The following is a 19,938-nucleotide window of genomic DNA, read 5'->3' as shown; positions in this document are numbered from 1 at the left end:
AACATCTCAGCAACAACAAAATATATATATTTTTATTTTTTTTTATTGGTCTTATGAAGTATTCTAATTTGTTCAGGTTGTGATTTGGTGAGTTTTTGTTAATTTTGAGCCAAAACCATCACAATTAAAAGATCCAAAAACTTAAACTACTTCAGGCTGTGTGAACTGAATTTAATAAATGAGTTTCACAATCTGAGTTGAATTACTGAAATGAACACACACACATATACACATATACATATATATATATATATATATATATATATATATATATATATATATATATATATATATATATATATATATACACACACACACACACACACACACACACACACAAAATTTGATAATGATCATCCTTTAGTGTATAGTTTGTGCATTTTATCATACTCTTAAACGTCTAATATGCTGACCAGCTATTGTAGTTAGTTTGTTGTCCTATTTTGACACATGCTGCAGAACTAGTCTATATATAATGGTTATTTTCAGGGACACTGACATATATTGTAAGCATATGTGCTTATGTATTGTTTTTTTTTAACATTCAGTTTAGACACAAACTTTTAGACATGAAGATAAGGGTGATGTTTACTGTCCGACAGCATTCGTCTGGGTGTAAATCTGTCCTGAATCAAACTGATAACACAGCAGAGTTTTCAGGGGCAACAGAACAAGACTTGACTTCAGTTTACAGCTCAACTTGAGAAGTACACTACAATTTAAATGTTTTTCTTTTTAAGGAGTTTCCCGTGCTCTCCAAAGCTGCATATTTTTTGATAAAAAAGTAATATTGTGAAATATTATTACAATTAAAAATAACTTTTGAATTTAAATATATTTTAAAATGTCATTTATTTCTGTGATCAAAGCTGTATTTTCAGCATCATTACTCCTTTGTTTAGTGTTGCATGATCCATCAGAAATCATTCTAATATGCTGATTTGCTGCTTAAATAAAAACATTTTTGATTATTATCAAATGTTGAAAATATGATGTTTCATATTTTTTGTGAAAACCGTGATACATTTTATGGATTATTTCATGAATAAAAAGTTCAAAAACAGAATTTATTTGAAAAACATACATTGTAAATCCTTTACTGTCACCCTTGATCAATTGAATGCATCTTTGTGGGTTTCATTTCCATGTAAGACTCTAAAGGTCAGAGTTTACACAAGCACCTGCCATCCGTTAACTCGACTTCTGTTCCTGCAAACTTGAGTTAGATCATTTACATTCTCCCCCTTTCTCTCAAAACATCCCAAAAGAATAAAAAATAAAATAATATAAATTTTATTCTCCTCAAACAAATTCCCTCTCTGGAGTCTGCTTTTGCAATGCTATCTCACGACCAATTCGTACTTATTTTACGAGGTGGCTTATTCGTACGAATTTGTACGACCTCACTCATACGATTTTATACGATCCCAGTGGCTAACCCGGTTGGGTTTAGGGGCGGGGTTAGGTCTAGGTCATTCGTACAAATTCATACGAATTGTGCAAATCGTAAAATACGTACGATTTGGCAACAATCGTATGAATTTGTACGAGTGCGGTCATACGAATTCGTACGAATAAGCCACCTTGTGAAAAATGTACGAATTGCCGTGAGATCGGTTTGGCTTTTTTTGACATTTTCAGGAAAAGGATTCCCAAAAGTAGAGCGGTAGAATCTTTATTCAGATTTTGTTCAGTTGAAACTCACACATCCTTTTTGGTCATGGAAGAACATTTCTATAGATCAGATTCTTTTAATTATTTTAGGGGTTTGTTGTTGGGTATTTCAGAAGTTATTTACAATATGAATTGGATTTAAAAATCATTATTTATCATTCTTTACCATATTATTTAGACCTTAAATTATATATCATCTAATCTTATATCATTCATTCGTTTCATGTAATTTTTTATTTGATGTCAATGCTCCAGAACTATAAGGATGTTAAGTTAAACACTTTTTTTCCTATAAAAATATTATTATCATTATTACTACTACATTTTACAAATTATATTTATTTTATCACAGATGACTCGCTGATTATTTTCATCATTCAGAAGTCATATTCATCCGTGGATGCATTTGGTGGAGCACTACATAGTGGGATGTCCCGTCAGGTTATGCATTTATTTATTCATATAAATTAATAACTGTATATACCATTCAATATTTTAACAAAGTTCCACTGATATGAATAAAATAAATGGGGAATGAACTATAAAAAAAGAAAGAAAAGTTAAGTTTTATTTTCAACTCTCTATGATCCTGATGTATATATATGTGTGTGTGTGTGTGTGTGTGTGTTGTTTAGATGCTGCTATGCCTTTAAGACACATGTAAACATTGTCTTCACATATGAAATGCAGTACAGGAGGCGTGTTTGCAGTTTTCAAAAACAGATCTTATCTTCACAATGCTAACAGACGATTTTCAGAGCCAGAATTACATTTGAACAGGTTCACACAACAATCTTTGAAATAGAAACTAAGAATGTGTAGAGTACAAAAATCAGATTGTGTATTGTAGCCTTTTGCTCTTTCAAGTACTTTGCCACTGCGAGATTTACAGCTGAAACTCTTGAAACCTCTCCAAGCAGCACAATACTGGTGTGTTCCTGAACGAATCATTTTAAACAAATCAGTTCATCGAGTCAGGAGCTCAGAGTGAATCAGTAGGCCTATTTCGATTGAACTGGTTGAATGAATGATCCACTGATAAAGACGGTCATTTGTCGCAACCTATTTGCACAACGATGTAATGACGATTTAAGTGTTTGGCAATATATATGAGTGAGTGAGTGAAGTGACATTCAGCCAAGTATGGTGACCCATACTCAGAATTTGTTCTCTGCATTTAACCCATCCGAAATGCACACACACAGAGCAGTGAACACACACACACACACACACACACTGTGAGCACACACCCGGAGCAGTGGGCAGCCATTTATGCTGCGGCGCCCGGGGAGCAGTTGGGGGTTTGATGCCTTGCTCAAGGGCACCTAAGTCATGGTATTGAAGGTGGAGAGAGAACTGTACATGCACTCCCCCCACCCACAATTCCGTCCGGCCTAGAACCTACAACCCTTCGATTGGGAGTCCAACCCACTAACCATTAGGCCACGACTTCCCCATATATATATATATATATATATATAAAACTGATAGGGGAGTTTTGACCTCTAAATGACTTTTTGACCTCTTTATTTTCAAAACATCAAGAAAAAAAATTGTTTCCTGTTATGAGCTTTTTAAGAAGATGTGTAAAAGATGCCATCTGCTTTGTTCTACTACTAATAAACCACTCTACATCAACATCTCCCTCGACTATTGCCTTTTGCGCATCTGCATCAATTAGTTAATTGAGAAACCCCTGATCTGACAGATCATGCAATGAAGATTGACAGACAGATTTGGAGATTTGGAAGTGATGATGGACAGACAGAAACATGAGTCTCTCGCTTCTAGATCTCACTTACTGATGGGTCTCTCCCAAATGCAAAGATTATGGCAGACAAAGATGAGAATTCAGCCCAGCAGCACTTTTGCGCTTCTCCTCGCGGTAGTTTGCGTGTCTCGGAGGAGGTTATATGATGCATGGGGCTTCATCCACACAGACCACAATTCTTTGTTCTCAGCAGCTTTTGTTAAGTCAAGAAGCCAGTGAAACAGCAGGCAGAAAACAGCATAAAACTGTGCAGTAATAGAAAATAAGGAGGTAAAGAGTTTTAGAGTTTATTACAAGAAAATGAAATGACGGAATTCAGTTCTGTGTTAATTTATGGTCCATTGCATTGCCACAAAAATCATAAATGCAATTACTTTGAAGCTTCACTTCTGTCTGTAGCACAACGTTTTCTTAGAGGAAGAAGACTAACAGTACAGTATATGAGGTATAACAATAGTGATGCTTACATAAGCAAGCCACTCTAATTATAAGAAATATGGGATATAATTGTATACATAAACTATACATGCCACCTCAGCTAGTATCATTTGTAAACCTCTATCAAGATGTTATTCCCCTTCAGTTAAGTATTTAAGGTTTGTATTCACAGGGAGTGTTGCTGTTACCTGGCCTGACTGTTGTATAAATTAGATCTAGATGCCTCTGGTATCAATAAACAGCAAACAATTGAATCTGTCCTCTGTCACAGTGTTACATATTATCCCTCTGTCCTCAGGCTATTCCAAGGCCAGCTTATGGTCTACCATTTGCTTATTGGATGAGACATAGGAGTCATTTATCATAAAAGGAGCAGAGAAAGCATGTTTGCTCATGGAGGGAAACCTCAGGGGCAACTGATTGGTCGCCAAGTTTTCTATGAACCAAACAAGTCCATCCGCTGTCCTTATATCTCAAAGGATTGATCAGCTTGCTTTCTAAAAGGTTTCCCTGGAAAGAGGAGAAATCTCCAAGAAAATGTTTACTAATCACAGCTGAATAAAATACTTATAAATTTACTAGAGGGAAGTATTAGCCAATAATTGGAGCACATAACATTTTGCAGCAATACAAATTTCTGTATATACAAAGGTTAAGCTCTTTGCAAACTCTTACATAAGTCTCAGCAATGCATGATCAGAGATATACTGTCTGACTGTCATCACAGATTTTACCATGAGATTTTTTATGATTATATGCTAACATTATAATTGTGTAAGGACATTAATTTTCAATTAATCAATAAATGAATGGATCAGGGTTATCATTCAAATGTATACTTTAAAAAAAGTTAAAGTTGTCCTAAGACAAGGACGGGTATTGTTTTGGTTTTAGGACAATTTTGATGCAAGGTTTTGATCCTATCAAAATATAAATTACAAACTAAGAAGAACTGAACCGCCCCATAATGCATTAAAACATTTAATTTGCAAAGGGCTTTTGGCTGATATTAAAACATTAAAATTTTCATTCTGAATAAGAATCAGAATCAAAACAATATTTATAGTGAAGAACCCAGCCATGGAAAGTCATTCCCTGCAAACCTGAGCACATATTCTCTCTTTAATTGCCATACAAGTGTTTTTTTTTTCAGCATTTTTTAAAAGCAGTGGGTGGCAATCTCATATGATTTGAATATAGAACTGTCTCTTGGTTGTCTCCAGACAAGCAATTTTAATTTTTCATCATCCAGCACTGTCTATTAGTTTTTTTGCTGTGAAAAAGAAAACTAATTTGAAAATCAGAGGAAGATAATTAAATGCCAAACAAGTACATCCCCCGACGACTCCCACGGTCTTGATGTTCTAGATGACTTTGATGATGTGTTACCTGAATATATTAGACAAGGGTAAATCCTTTAACGGTCTAAATAAGAACCTTTAACCTTTGAACTTGACCAAGTGGGTTACGATTATAGAAGCAATTCCAAGAGAAACAAATGTATTGAAATAATCTCTGTTAAATTTAACATTTTGCACGGAGTCAATCATAGGAGTTATGTTTGTCATCATTTAGATCAACTAAAGGAGACTTTGAGTTTTCTTTGCTTTGCAACGTTTCACAGAGACAGCGTAACTTTTGTAAAAACTGTGTTGTATCATTGTATTATCAGACAAGCTTTTGCTTCTTTTGAAATGCAAGTCTGAAAAACCTTTGTTGAAACAAAAATACAATGAAATGTTGCCGGATCACTTACAGTGATAAAATACCCAGAGAAGATATGCAAATATTTTTTCCACTTTATTATCGCCCTCTAAAACTTGTACAAAACTCCCTAAAAAAAGAAATAAAGAAAAAGACAAGAGCCTCTAAATGTCTTTAAGGTGTTGAAACATTTAGACACCTAGTAGCGAGCCCAGAGGAGCCTCAAACTAAAACAGTTCATTTTTTTTCTGAAAGAGGAAGATGGAAGTTACAACTAGCTGCTACAGTGGCCTGGCTGTCTTTGGCAAGCCATGCTGGATTAGCCTAAAAACAAAAATGAATTTTGACAGGATTGCTATGTTAGTGTTGTTCATTTGAATACGTATGAATGCTGCCATCTGAACCTTTGTGTGCACCAAACAAGCAGACTGATAACTTTTCATCTTCCAAATGAACTCTGGTGCAGTTACTAAAATATGAATGCAAAACACATAAAAGACATCTAAACAAACCAAAATTAGGAGAAGCATACCTGGTTCTTCCTGTTATAGAAGGTATGTTGCCCAATACATTTCAGTATAGTTGTTGAACCACCATTTCCTTGCAGCAGATCTTCATTTGTCTGTTTTATAAACTTGTAAAAAAATAACAGGTGAACCAGGACTAAATGTAGTCCTATCGTTTTGTTTTTGGTTTAGACCAAAATAATCAAGAGAATCTAATTCTACGATAAATAATCATTGCCGACCCCAGTGCAGGCAGCTGCCAGTAATAAGAACTCTTGCAGTTTCATTGGTGTAGATCAAATTGGTGGAGACTAGAGCAAACAATTGGCATTAGAGTGATCATGTGACTTATTATATGACATGCCCACATTTGCCACCTTTTCTTGGCCGCAAAACAATGTACAAAGTACAAGACAATGTAGGTTTAGTAGATTAATTAAATCTGATCATCCAGAATTGATTGGAAATACAAAAACTAAAGTAGTTTTTATTTAGCCTATTTAGTTTTTGTTCTAGTGTAAAAACATTTAAATCAACTTACTTATACACTTGTAACTTTTAAATAATGATAGCATTTTTCCAGTGCTCTACGTCAAGGTTAAACAGTTATTTCTTTGTTAATCTTTTGATAAATACAGAATGTCCTGTGTGTTACATCATGAATCTCTTAATAATTTAATACAGGACTCACGGCTGCTTTGTCAGAGTGACTGACTGTAGTCTGAATAAATAAGAAGCATTTCTGTCCAGAATCATTATGTCTTTCATTCAGCACCTGAAAGCAGCTTATAAGCCATGTCTGTTCTGTTATGATCATTCTGAATATCATCTCTCACCTCTGTGTGCTTAAACTCAAGTGAAGCTACAAGCCCATTATGAAAACAAAGATCTGTGCCAATTCCATTATGGAAAACTCTGGAGTCATGTTCATGACGGCTCACCTTTGTTAAGCGGAATGTGTAATATTTTGCGGTCAGACTGCCATTCTCGCCATTCATAAGTCTGTGACTTATGTGTGCTATCAGGGTGATTACAGTTATCTAATTTGATATGTTTAAAAAGGTAAATTTTGTACTGGCAATGTGTGTCAGATGTGGCTTCAGACTACGACTAAAGTAAAAATGGTAATAATTTCAAATCGAATTTACAGAAGTCTTGAATCTGTAGCCTAGCATCCATACGTGTCCATACATGTGCGACCAGTTATGTCCGATTCTCTTACAAATGATTTCTATGAACTGATTCACTTTCAGTTACAAATAGATTCATGAAACAATCACACTGATTCACTAAGTCTGATTCACAACTGATTCGCTGAAATGCCATTTCTCTGAAATATTTCATTTGAAATGGAGAAGTTAATTGTAATACTTTGGGTTCCTGAGACATTAGTGTGCTTATTGACTGGTTGTTTTTATGACCACATGTTCACTAAAATGTAAGGTAAACAAAACAGACAGACATATTTTACAAAACAGTGATATTCAATTCCACAAATTAATAATAAATTTTCACATTAATTCAAGTCTGGAGCCCTGAGCCAAGTTTCTTTTCTCAAAGTGCTTAGATTTGCTTGTATTGTATTGGATTGAGGAATTATTGTGCTGTATTAGCCAAATGATCAGAATTTCTAACTGAAGATGCTGTTGGTAGTTAGAAACTATAAGATATGTCTAATTTGTTGTGGTTAGGTTCAGTAGGCTACACAATCATGGGGATGACTGCTGATCTGACAGTTGTCCAGAAGACAATCATTGACACCTTTCACAAGCTGGCAGTTCACAGAGTGCTGTATCCAAGCATGTTAACAGAGAGTTGAGAGGAATGAAAAAGTGCGGAATAAAATGATGCACAACCAACCGAGTGAACCGCGAACTTGTGAGGATTGTCAAGCTGGGGTCAACTTATCAATAGCCACCACACACCGATGTGTCAAGGAATTTGCTGAACCACAGACAACGTCAGAAGCTTCTTACTTGGGTTAAGGAGAAGAAGAACTGGACTGTTGCCCAGTGGTCCAAAGTCCTTTTTTCAGATGAGAGCAAGTTTTGTATTTCATTTGGAAACCAGGGTCCTAGAGTCTGGAGGAAGGGTGGAGAAGCTCACAGCCCAAGTTACTTGAAGTCCATATGTTTCCACAGTCTGTGATGATTTGGGGTGCAATGTCATCTGCTGGTGTTGGTCCATTGCGTTTTTTGAAAACCAAAGTCACTGCACCCGTTTACCAAGAAATTTTGGAGCAATTCATGCTTCCATCTGCTGACCAGCTCTTTGAAGATGCTGATTTCATTTTCCAGCAGGATTTGGCACCTGCCCACACTGCCAAAAGAACCAAAAGATGGTTAAATGACCATGGTGTTGGTGTGCTTGACTGGCCAGACAACTGACCAGACCTGAACCCCATAGAGAAGAGACCAAACAATGCAGATAAGCTGAAGACCACTGTCAAAGAAACCTGGGCTTCTATACCACCTCAGCAGTGCCACAAACTGATCACCTCCATGCCACGCAGAATTGAGGCAGTAATTAAAGCAAAAGGAGCCTCTACCAAGTATTGAGTACATGTACAGTAAATAACCATATTTTCCAGAAGGCCAACTATTCACTAAAAAAAAAAAAAATTATTATTTTTTTTTTTTTGGTCATATGAAGTATTCTAATTTGTTGAGATAGTGAATTGGTGGGTTTTTGTTCAATGTAAGCCAAAATCATCAAAATGAAAAGAACCAAAGACTTGTTCTACTTCTGTCTGTGTGCATTGAATTTATTTAATGCATGAGTTTTACGATTTGAATTACTGAAATAAATTAACTTTTCCTTGACATTCTAATTTATTGAGATGCATCTGTATATAATCAAATCATGAGGTCAAATCAAACATATTTTGACTGTACTAGATGTGTCTGTAATGCTTTCTTCCATAAAGCACATAAATGTGAAGCAGAACAGCCTAATAACTCCTTTCTAAAAAAAATAAAAAAATAAAAGTGAATGAGGACAGCTTTTAAAATTTAATAAAAGCAAGACTCATTCTTATCCAAGTCTTTTCAAACCAAATGATAAACAGACTAAAAAATAATAATAATAATAATTATAATATTAATTAAATTGCACACACAGCAAATTCGAATTAATCTAATTATTATGTATAGTAATATTACATTACATTTGTACACCTGTCTCCAAACACACACCTATATAAATCTTTGTGCAATCTGGACACGCTGTCATGTAATTGGCTGTTTGCACAATGCAAGACTCACAGCATGAATAATGAATCTTGATCATTCCTGACTAATTGCACCAGCTGTGTATAATTTCATCCATGACAATAATTACCAAGGACCCTCTCATTTCGGCAGACGCACTGAGCAGAACTGGAGCCCAAAACTCTTTAGCGAGGCCTCTGTTTGTATTTGGATGGCACTTTGTCATGGTGCCTTTGACACTCAGTTGTATATATTCTGTCAATTGTGCTTATAAGCAGCTCAAAAAGAACATACAAATGTATTTATGGATCAAAAAAACGATGCATGGACAGCCAGATGGACAGACAAATCAATACTGTGAGTTTTAAAATTCACCCAAATCCACAACATTACGCAGCTTCTGCTCATTTCCTGGGTTATTTTTTTCTCTTCTGCCTGTCTCTTTCTCTTTTTTCAGTCCATCCCTGTCGTTTTTTTAGTAGCTCTCTCTGATGGTTGCTTTAATAACTCTTGTGTTTAATATTAAATGAGGAGAGGCCAGTAAACAGGGACTTTGCAAGCATCCCACAGTAAAATCCATCCTACCTGCTTCGTTTTCTGCTGGGTTCTTGGCAGGCCATTGTGTTCATCCTCCACAGCAACATATTTATCATTCTTGAACCGTGAGGGGAAAATGGCCAAATTGACCAATTATTCAGAGATGGAAGTGCAGATTCTGCATAATGTCAGTTAGTGAAATCTGCAGAATTGGCTATTGCAGGACAGAGGCCTCTGTTCAGCCGGTGTGCTTTTGTTGCTCAAGGGTTAATTAATACGTAGAGTAATTGGACTGGTGCTGTTCACCCCGGCGAGGTTCAGCTGCTAAGTGGGAAACTTTTAAAAGCACTCAGATTGTAAAGGATCCACCTACATGCCGTGGTCAATCGTATATATCTGAGGTGGTGAACTGGATAACTCACAAAATGCTGTTTACTATGTATGGAGAGCAGTCTTTTTAGGTCACTATTTTTAATTATTGTTATATCCTAGCCAATATCCAAAGGCCTCCCGGCAAGAATTCTTCAGTGATTTTCTTCAAGTCAATATCCTTTGTTGGCAACAAAAAGTGTTTGCTAACAAATAATGTGCTAAAACAGTGACTAGAATGGTTTTAAAGTCACACACTGGTGTGAAAGCTTTAAATCCACATTTGTGATTTTCTAAATACATTTCTGGTGTTTATACAATCAAACGTTCAATGTAGGATGCGAGGATTTTGTGAATGGTTGACAGGGTGTTGCTATGCAGTTGCTATGGCTTGGGGTTTAGGGTTAATATTTTCTTTAAAGAAATAAATTGCTCCATGAACGCAATATTTCATGGAGAAAAATATACATTTTCCATTGGTAATAGGGATGTACACTATGAAGCACAACTCATTCAAAAATCCCTTACAAACCAAGCATATTTCTGTGGGTCTAGACTCTAGAGTATGTAGCAATTTCACAAGTCTTTTCTATTCAAATGTCTGAATCTGCACATGCCAATTTGTAAATTTAATGGCATCTTAAATTAATAGTAAAAAAAAAAAAATTCTCAGCCTCAGACCACCCAAGATGTAAATGTTTGCTATGGGAACAGATTTGGAGAAATGTAGCATTCCATCACTTGCTCACCAATGGATGCTCTGCAGTGAATGGGTGCCGTCAGAATGAGAGGCCAAACAGCTTATGAAAACATCACAATAATCCACACCACTCTAGTCCAGCAGTTAACGGCTTGAAGTGAAAAGCAACATGTTTCTAAGAAACAAATCCATGATCCATCCATCTCCAACTCCATTTCATAATCCATAAGATTCCTCAACCCATAATATTGCTTTTCTTAAATGAAAAAGTCTGCATCAAAATCCATCAATATATGTGTTTAAAACCATTTTGGGCTCTTTTGACTTCTAAATGGTGCTTGTTTTGTGCATATTTCTCTCCTGGTTCATACAAGATGACTTTTATCACTAGGTAAATAGACTCATATTTTAGCCAGAAGCAATAGTATGAATTTAAAATGCCTTGATGATGGATTTGTTTCCTACAAACACACAGATTTCCGTTTCTCAAGACATTAATTGACAGACTGAAGTGGATTGTTTGTGGATTATTGTGATGTTTTTATTAACTGTTTGGACTCTCATTCTAATGGCACCCATTCACTGCAGAGCATCCATTGGTGGCAAGTGGTGCAATGCTACATTTCTCCAAATCTGAACTCCTCTACAGATTGAATAGCCTGAGAGAGAGTAAATGTTAGTAAATGTAAGTTTTTTTTTTTTTTTTTTTGGTTGAACATTATATGTGCAGAATTAAGCCTGTAAGCCTACACTGGCTGCCAGCTGCTCTTGATTCACCGGGTTAAAAGTTTTATGTTTTATATTAAATGGCATGCTTGTGTTTCTCAAAGTTTTGTTGTAGATTTTCCAGGAAAGACCTAAATGACAAGTCAAACAACAATTCGTTTGTGGATTGAGAGTGTACTTAATCTTGCATCTTTGAATCTGAGGTTACAGAAACATAATGCTGTGTGCAAGATACTCTCATTTCAAATCAAATCTCTGTGTTCACATGCACAGAAAATCAGCCGTGAAAATGAACAAAGACAAATATTCATTACAGATGCTTCATTTTAATTGTACAGAAACACATGATGGTTTAAAGGCTTTTTGTTAAAATCACACATTTCAGTGATTAGTAATCAATGACACAGACCGGATGTTGCTCTTGTTTTCATTATCCAAGTCCCCCATGTCATCGAACATGATTTCTTCTGTTGTTTAGGCTTTTAACCGTTTCAGTCTTGAATGTCTCTTGTTCGGTTTGGACATTCAGGAATGTGGGAAAGAAATGTTTCAGTATTGATGCAAAGCCTATTCGCAAGTCTTTCTCTCGTCACACCAAATCCATTAATGCAAACGTATGAAATCCATTGTTTTCAACCAAAGAAACTTTGATGTAAACATGTCCATGATGCACATAACCATAAGACCATTCACAGATATAAAATCATAAATAATATAAAAATAGGTCTTTTACATTAAATTAAAACTAGACTGTGTCACAAGCTTCTCAGGTCCTTGCCATGTGGGTTCAAAAAGTTCAGTATGATTTTCCCATGGATTTCTATTTAATAGCTCACTGGAGCATAAAACATGTACGGCAGACAGTTTGAGCAACAGATCAGTCATGTGACATATCAGGTTCAAATCATTGATAAAATCAGGCCAATCTGTCCTTCATGAAATATGACTCTTCGTATCAACAAATAGTGTAAAAATAGTGACAGAGTGAGAATGAAAATATTTACAAAGATGGATACAACATTTGGCATACAGGGTGAAAAGCGAGAGGAACAATATATATATATTATTTTTATTTTTTTTACATGTGGCTCATGGTATTCAATTTGCCGTGCGAGTCATAAAGATTGTGTTGAATCTTAAAGTTAATTGAAGACTCAAACCACCACAGCGTTTTTATAGTTTTTATAGCCACATGGTTGATTGAACGTTTACTTTTTTGACTTTTTAATCTATCAAATATTGAGTTTGTTCAATAAAAATATATTAATTAGCAAGAATCTGTTAAGTGGCAGACAATATGAAAGGCTTTCCAGGGAAACTGATAAAGCGCAGCTATTGAACACAGCTGAAGGTTTGAAGTGTGTGCATTGAAGAAAATGTACTCAATGTCAAGTTAATCTCTCATTAAAGGAGGGGTGAAATGCTCGTTTTCACTCAATATCCTGTTAATCTTGAGTACCTATAGAGTAGTACTGCATCCTTCATAACTCCAAAAAGTCTTTAGTTTTATTATATTTATAAGAGAAAGATAGTCTGTACTGATTTTTCCCGGAAAAACACGAGCGCCTGGAGGCATGACGTGTGGGCGGAGCTAAAGAATCACGAGCGCGAGTAAGCTTTTGCATTGAGAGCGTTTGGAAGCTGTGACATTACCAGTGTTTGGAATGACGGCATTTAAAAGAACGGCGTTAGGTAACGACGTTATTTTTTCAGTAACGGGGTAATCTAACTAATTACTTTTCCCATCGTTACAACGCCGTTACCATTACTGAAAGTTAAATACGGTGCGTAACTATGCATTGATTTAATAAACTATGCAATCCGAACGCACCCCTGGCTCACACAGCGAGTGTGGGGAGGTGGGTTAATGACGAGATAAGCGATTATGATTAGCTAAGGCAGGAGTCATATGTTTCATGGTAGCCAATCAGAGCCAGAGTTTTTACACACATGCCGGAACGCGCCAGTGCCAGCGGCACCAAACACACACACGCAACAGCACAGATTCGCAGCAGCTGCAGAAATGGCAAGTCAAGAGCAATCCGATGAAAAGTTGGCATTTTCAAGGTGGAGATATAAGCACTACTTCAAATTCATTGTGGTCAAAGGCAAGAACGTGCATGTAATGTGTGACACTAATCTACAAAGCTAGTGGCCCAAAACACTTTTCTTACAAAGATAATACTTGAAGGGCAGGATAAAACTCTTGCTGTCTGTTGACGTGCAATACATATCGAAAGTTATGTACGAACACCTGTGTGTTCTACTCATTTCAACTGACTTGTGAAAACTGCAAAAAAAAAAGAAAAATTATTTGACATATAGCAACTTTTTTTTTTAAGCTGTACATGTGGAAAGTACAGTTTGATGCCAACATCGCATGTTGTTTACTTGATGTGCTTACGCGCCGATAGCTAAGTTAACAACACAGAGATATTTGAAGCAGTTTTACTCACCGCCTGACAAAAACACTTGCACAACTCCGTTGATGCTCTGTAAAAATAAACTCCATCCACTGGTCCCTTAATGCTGTTTTTTGTTTTTTTTGGTAATCTGTGCAGGGTTGTCTTGCCCTGGCAACCAAAAACACACTTCTTTTGTGACAATTCGGTCTCTCTCTCTGATCAGTGAAGTCTGCTGTGCTCTCAGTGCTCTGCTATACTGGAGCGCGCGCTCTTCCGGCAGAAGTGCCTCAGGACCCATATAAGGAAATTCCGCTCCATCTAACGTCACACAGAGCCATACTCGAAAAAAACTTTCCCAAACTTGTGACAAACCGGAAGAGGTATTTTTGGAACAAAAATACCCCTTCAAACGTACAACTTAATATTTTACATTTTGTCCATGTTTAGCATGGGAATCCAACTCTTTAACAGTGTAAAAAACTCAATATGCATGAAATAGCATTTCACCCCCCCCCCCTTTAAAACATCATTCTTAATAAACTGAAATATAGAAAATGTTTATTGCATGTTTAAATGTTTTTTTTTTGTTGTTTTTTTTTATTGCACCTTTTGAAACAATGAGCCACTTTATGCATTAATAGCTTGTATGGAGTTCTCACTAATCCTCTGAATTATTATATATTAGGTGCCAACTTGTGGTTGAGCCAATTATAATATTAAAACCAAAACTTCAAAGAATTGTTCACCCACTAATTTACTCACCCTTATGTCAATCCAAACCCGAATGCTCTTTTTTTGTATATATATGTATGTACAGGTGTTGGTCTTAGTATCTCAGAAAATTAGAATATTGTGAAAAGGCTCAATGTGACGAGTGGGGCGGGGCCGAGACCGGTGGAGTGATTAGAAATGAGTTACACATGCTACACTCACTGGTCTCGAGTCCCACGAAGGAAACAAAAGAGGAAGGACGAGAGAGGACCAGGCCTGGGTTTTATTTATTTATTCATTTTATTTATTTATTTTTGGCCAATCAAAATAAAGCTTTAATAATAAAATAAACACAAACCTCTCTCGTCCTTCACTGTCGTCACTCCTCTTTTGTCTCCTTCAATATTGAAAACACCTGGGGCCACACTCTAATCAGATAATTAAATCAAAACACCTGGAAATGGCTTTAAATGGTCTCAGTCTAGTTCTGTAGGCTACACGATGATGGGGAAGACAGCTGTCTTGACAGTTGTCCAAAAGACGACCATTGACACCTTGCACAAGGAGGGCAAGACACAAAAGGTCAGTGCAAAAGAGGCTGGCTGTTCACAAAGCTCTGTGTCCAAGCACATTAATAGAGAGGCGATGGGAAGGAAAAGATGAGGTAGAAAAAAAAAAAAGTGTACAAGAAATCGGGATAACCGCACCCTGGAGAGGATTGTGAAACAAAACCCATTCAAAAACGTGGGGGAGATTCACAAAGAGTGGACTGCAGCTGGAGTCAGTGCTTCAAGAACCACTACACACAGATGTATGCAAGACATGGGTTTCAGCTTCGCATTCCTTGTGTCAAGCCACTCTTGAACAACAGACAGCGTCAGAAGTGTCTCGCTTCAAAAAGGACTGGACTGCTGCGGAGTGGTCCACGGTTATGTTCTCTGATGAAAGTAAATTTGCCATTTTCTTTGGAAATCAGGGTCCCAGAGTCTGGAGGAAGAGAGGAGAGGCACACAATCCACTTTGCTTGAGGTCCAGTGTAAAGTTTCCGCAGTCAGTGATGGTTTGCAGTGCCATGTCATCTGCTGGTGTTGGTCCACTGTGTTTTCTGTGGTCCAAGGTCAACACAGCCGTATACCAGAAAGTTTTAGAGCACTTCATGCTTCCTGCTGCTGACCAACTTTATGGAGATGCAGATTTCACTTTCCAACAGGACTTGGCACCTGCACACAGTGCCAAAGCTACCAGTACCTGGTTTGAGGACCATTATATTCCTGTTCTTAATTGGCCAGCAAACTCGCCTGACCTTAACCACATAGAAAATCTATGGGGTATTGTGAAGAGGAAGATGTGATATGCCAGACCCAAGAATGCAGAAGAGCTGAAGGCCACTATCAGAGTAACCTGGGCTCTCATAACACCTGAGCAGTGCCACAGACTGATCGACTCCATGCCACACCACATTGCTGCAGTCATTCAGTCAAAAGGAGCACCAACTTTTGAGTGCTGTCCATGCTCATACTTTTCAGTTGGCCAAGATTTCTAAAAATCCTTTCTTTGAATTGGTCTTAAGTTATATTCTAATTTTCTGAGATGCTGAATTTGGGATTTTCCTTAGTTGTCAGTTATAATCATCAACATTAAAATAAATATACATTTGAAATATATCAGTCTGTGTATAATGAATATAATATGCAAGTTTCAGTTTTTGAATGGAATTAGTGTGGAATAAATCACATTTTTTATGATATTCTAATTATATGACCAACACCTGTATTTATATGTATGTGTGTGTGTGTCTATCTCTTTCTCACTCACACACACACACACACACACACACACACACACACACACACACACATATATATAAAATAAATAAAAAATCATTATTTCTGAACTAACCGGCGTCTAGTGTACTACAGTTCTGCTGTAACTTCTTCCACACAGTATAAAAGACTCAAGATTGACAGCCAGTAATTCTAAAAGCATATGAATGGTGCGGTGATGCACTGTTCACTTTCTAATAGAGTTAACTGAAGGGTATTACAGCAGCTTGTCTGAGCTAATTGACACCTTTCCACCTCCCCATGATGCTTTGTCATATGCTGTCAAAGACTCTGTTGAATCAAACTGTGCTGTAACACTCGACGTGAAATCACTGAATGGATCACACAAATATTCCTTTTAACACCTCTTAACAGTGAAAATGAGCTTTTTATTATTGCAGGATGGAAATCAATAATTACGTTTCATATTTTCCTGTTGAGACGATCCTGGCATTTTTAACAAGAAAACAAAAACATAACCTCCCTTTTCTTTACAAGGCAAGTTAAGAAAGAATTGCACCCACGTTTATTTACACGCTGTGTTGTTTTAGCACCCGACTGACCAAAGGAACTATGCAAAATCAAGTAATGTCACAAATGCAACCCGAAAAACAAGCTGTCTGGTGTGATTTTCACAGCGCAAATCTCCATCTTGCAATCTTGGAGTTTGGAGAAGACAATACTTATAATGTTTTTGAAATGTAGAAAGTATGGAGCACATTGAGAAACCTAGCCATTATAATGTTCTTTTGTTTCATTTGATGTATTACTGCCACCATGATGGATGGAAACAAATGGAAACACCTTTAAATTAAAACATTGTGTCAGGCTAATAGGTTCGCCATTTAACAGTTAAAGGAATAGTTCACCCAAAAATGAAATGAAAATTTGCTCACCCTCGGGCCATCCTAGATGTAAATGAATTTGTTTCTTCATGGGAACAGATTTGGAAAAGTGTAGCATTGCATCACTTGCTCAGCAACGGATGCTCTGCAGTGAATGGGTGCCGAACAGCCAAACAGTTGATCATAACATCACAATAATCCACACCACTCCAGTCCATCAATGAACATCTTATGAAGTGAAAACCTGAATGTTTGTAAGAAACACATTTATCATTAAAGGGTCAGTTCACCCCAAAATAAAAATCCTGTCATTAATTACTCCTCTTCATGTGTGTTACGCTGAACGTTTGAGCTTCTGGAAGAGCTCCGTTCTTGTGTGTTATTCAGGTTCAGATGAGCTGCTGCTTATGTACATATACAGAACAATGTTTACATTCAAGTAAAAGTCTATATTAAATCTGTTCATCATAAAAAAAAAAAAAAAAATTATTTACAGAACATTTGAACTAAACCGCTTGATTCATATGGATTAGTTTTCTGATGTCTTTATGAAGTTTTTGAAGCATCAAAGGTGAAGTTTCAAAGGCAGTTAATGGAAGGAAATCTGACAACATTTGGGTCATCAAAAATATATTTATTTGTATTCCAAAGATAGACAAAGGTCTTACGGGTGTGGAACGACATGAGGCTGAATAATTAATAACAGAATTTTCATTTTGGGTGAACTAACCCTTTCAGGCATTTTAACCCTAAACGGTAGATTTTGACCAAAATGTGAGCTCATCAACCATTCTTCCTTCAGTGGAAAGTTCCTTGTCCATTTTTTTTCTCACATCAAAATCCACTGACACATGTTTAAAACTATTTTTGTTTGTAAATGGTGTTAGTACAGTGTTTTGATCATTCGGACGAGACACTTATTCACCGGAAAAAGTGTTATGGATTATGGACTTGTATATGAACCGGAAGCAATGGTTTGATGTTAAAAACGCTTAAGTGATGAATTTGTATATTAAAAACATGCAGCTTTTCACTTCACAAAACAACATTAACTGATGGACTGGAGTGGTGTGGATTACTTGTGTATTATTGCTTGGACTCTCATTCTGACGGCACCCATTCACTGAAGAACATCCATTGCTGAGCAAGTGATGTGATGCTAGATTTCTACAAATCTGCTCTGATAAACAAACAAAAAACTCATCTACATCTTCTATAGGGCTGAAAGTTAAATTGCATCTGCGATTATATAATTGATTAATTATTAATTACTATAACATATCGCCTTTTTTTTATATTGAACCCTCAATTGGCCAGAATGTTTCATGCATTTCCTTTCTGTGAGGAAATGTCCATATTAAGAGATTATGATCAGGATTCCTCATTTCATTAAAAACCACACGCTAAAGAAAAGCAACACAAACATCTACAACAAAACAAACAAAGAGTCTGAAAAGATGTGCTGAACCTCCTGGAGACACGAAGAACGACTTGCAGGAGAAAGCGATATTGCACTGAAGAAGATGTCCTCTCTCCAGATTCACCGTCACTGTTGCTTTTTTCCAGTAGTCTGTACTGACAACAGCTGAATGAATGTCTGGAATTATGATTCCATTTGAGATCCTCCAATAAATGCTGAAAGACCGGTTACACAATGACAATTGGACAGCAAAGATGGAGGTCTTTCTGTTTGCTTTACAGAGGGAAAACAAGAAAGCCAGAAAAGGTGGAGTACTGCCATCCGCCTACCAGATTGCCCTTCTCCAGTTTCAGATAAACCTTGTCTTCTTTGTTGAGGTGCAGCAGGACTCCATTGGTGGCGGCCTCCCGCGTCACATCTTTGTCACCGGCAAAGGCAGAGATCACTGGCTTTCCATTCAGCATTAAATTCACCTGGAAAACAGAGAACATCAAATCATTTATTGCAAAATTCTAAATGACAGTTTTAAAAGTACAAGTTCATAAATTGAGGAAATTGTTGCTTTTTAATTAAAAAAATAAACTTTCAAAAATATGGATATTTTAATTCTAATTTATTAATCAAGAAAAACAAGTGTGTATGTTAATGTAAAAAATGTGAAACTGTTCTTAGCAACTAAAGTATGAGTTTCCTTGTATGAAAAAGCAGTGAAAACTGATTAGAAGTTCCTGCATGACAAATAACAAATTTGATTATTATAATATAATATATTGCAATAATTCATGAGAATATACAGACTATACAGTGTATTGTAATGAACTGAGAACACATTTAAAATGCAATATTTATACAGGCTTCAAATATTACCCAGTCTCCTATTTCTCTAACTCTGTTCATTATGGAACTCAAATAGGAAACTGAATGAATTTGATTAAATATTTTCTTGGTGTGAGAGATATATTCAGTGCTTACTTGTATAGTCTGGCTCTGGTACACTTTAATAACGTGGAAGTTAAAGCTGTAGATTCCTTTCCGGGGACAAAGAAAGACGGATTCCAGTGTGAAATAGTTTCCTATGTTGACAAGAACCTGCAAAAAGT

The 19,938-nt window shown here is 36.4% G+C and overlaps 2 protein-coding genes across 6 annotated transcripts in view; both read right to left on the bottom strand.

Annotated features, from left to right (window-relative positions):
• LOC128022286 (kazrin) overlaps positions 1–19,938 on the bottom strand; it is a 161,715-nt gene that overhangs the window by 88,705 nt on the left and 53,072 nt on the right. The window lies entirely within an intron of this gene.
• On the bottom strand, positions 16,655–19,933 carry LOC128022806 (cerebellin-4; the record flags this gene model as incomplete). Its single annotated transcript, XM_052610594.1, has 2 exons — positions 16,655–19,311; positions 19,811–19,933. Coding segments are annotated over 2 exons (321 nt in total), but the record flags the coding sequence as incomplete, so codon positions are not given.

The sequence above is a fragment of the Carassius gibelio genome, chromosome A11 (genome assembly GCF_023724105.1).
Source record: "Carassius gibelio isolate Cgi1373 ecotype wild population from Czech Republic chromosome A11, carGib1.2-hapl.c, whole genome shotgun sequence".
In the NCBI taxonomy this organism is placed as follows: domain Eukaryota; kingdom Metazoa; phylum Chordata; class Actinopteri; order Cypriniformes; family Cyprinidae; genus Carassius; species Carassius gibelio.
This window is presented reverse-complemented; position numbering and strand designations above follow the sequence as displayed.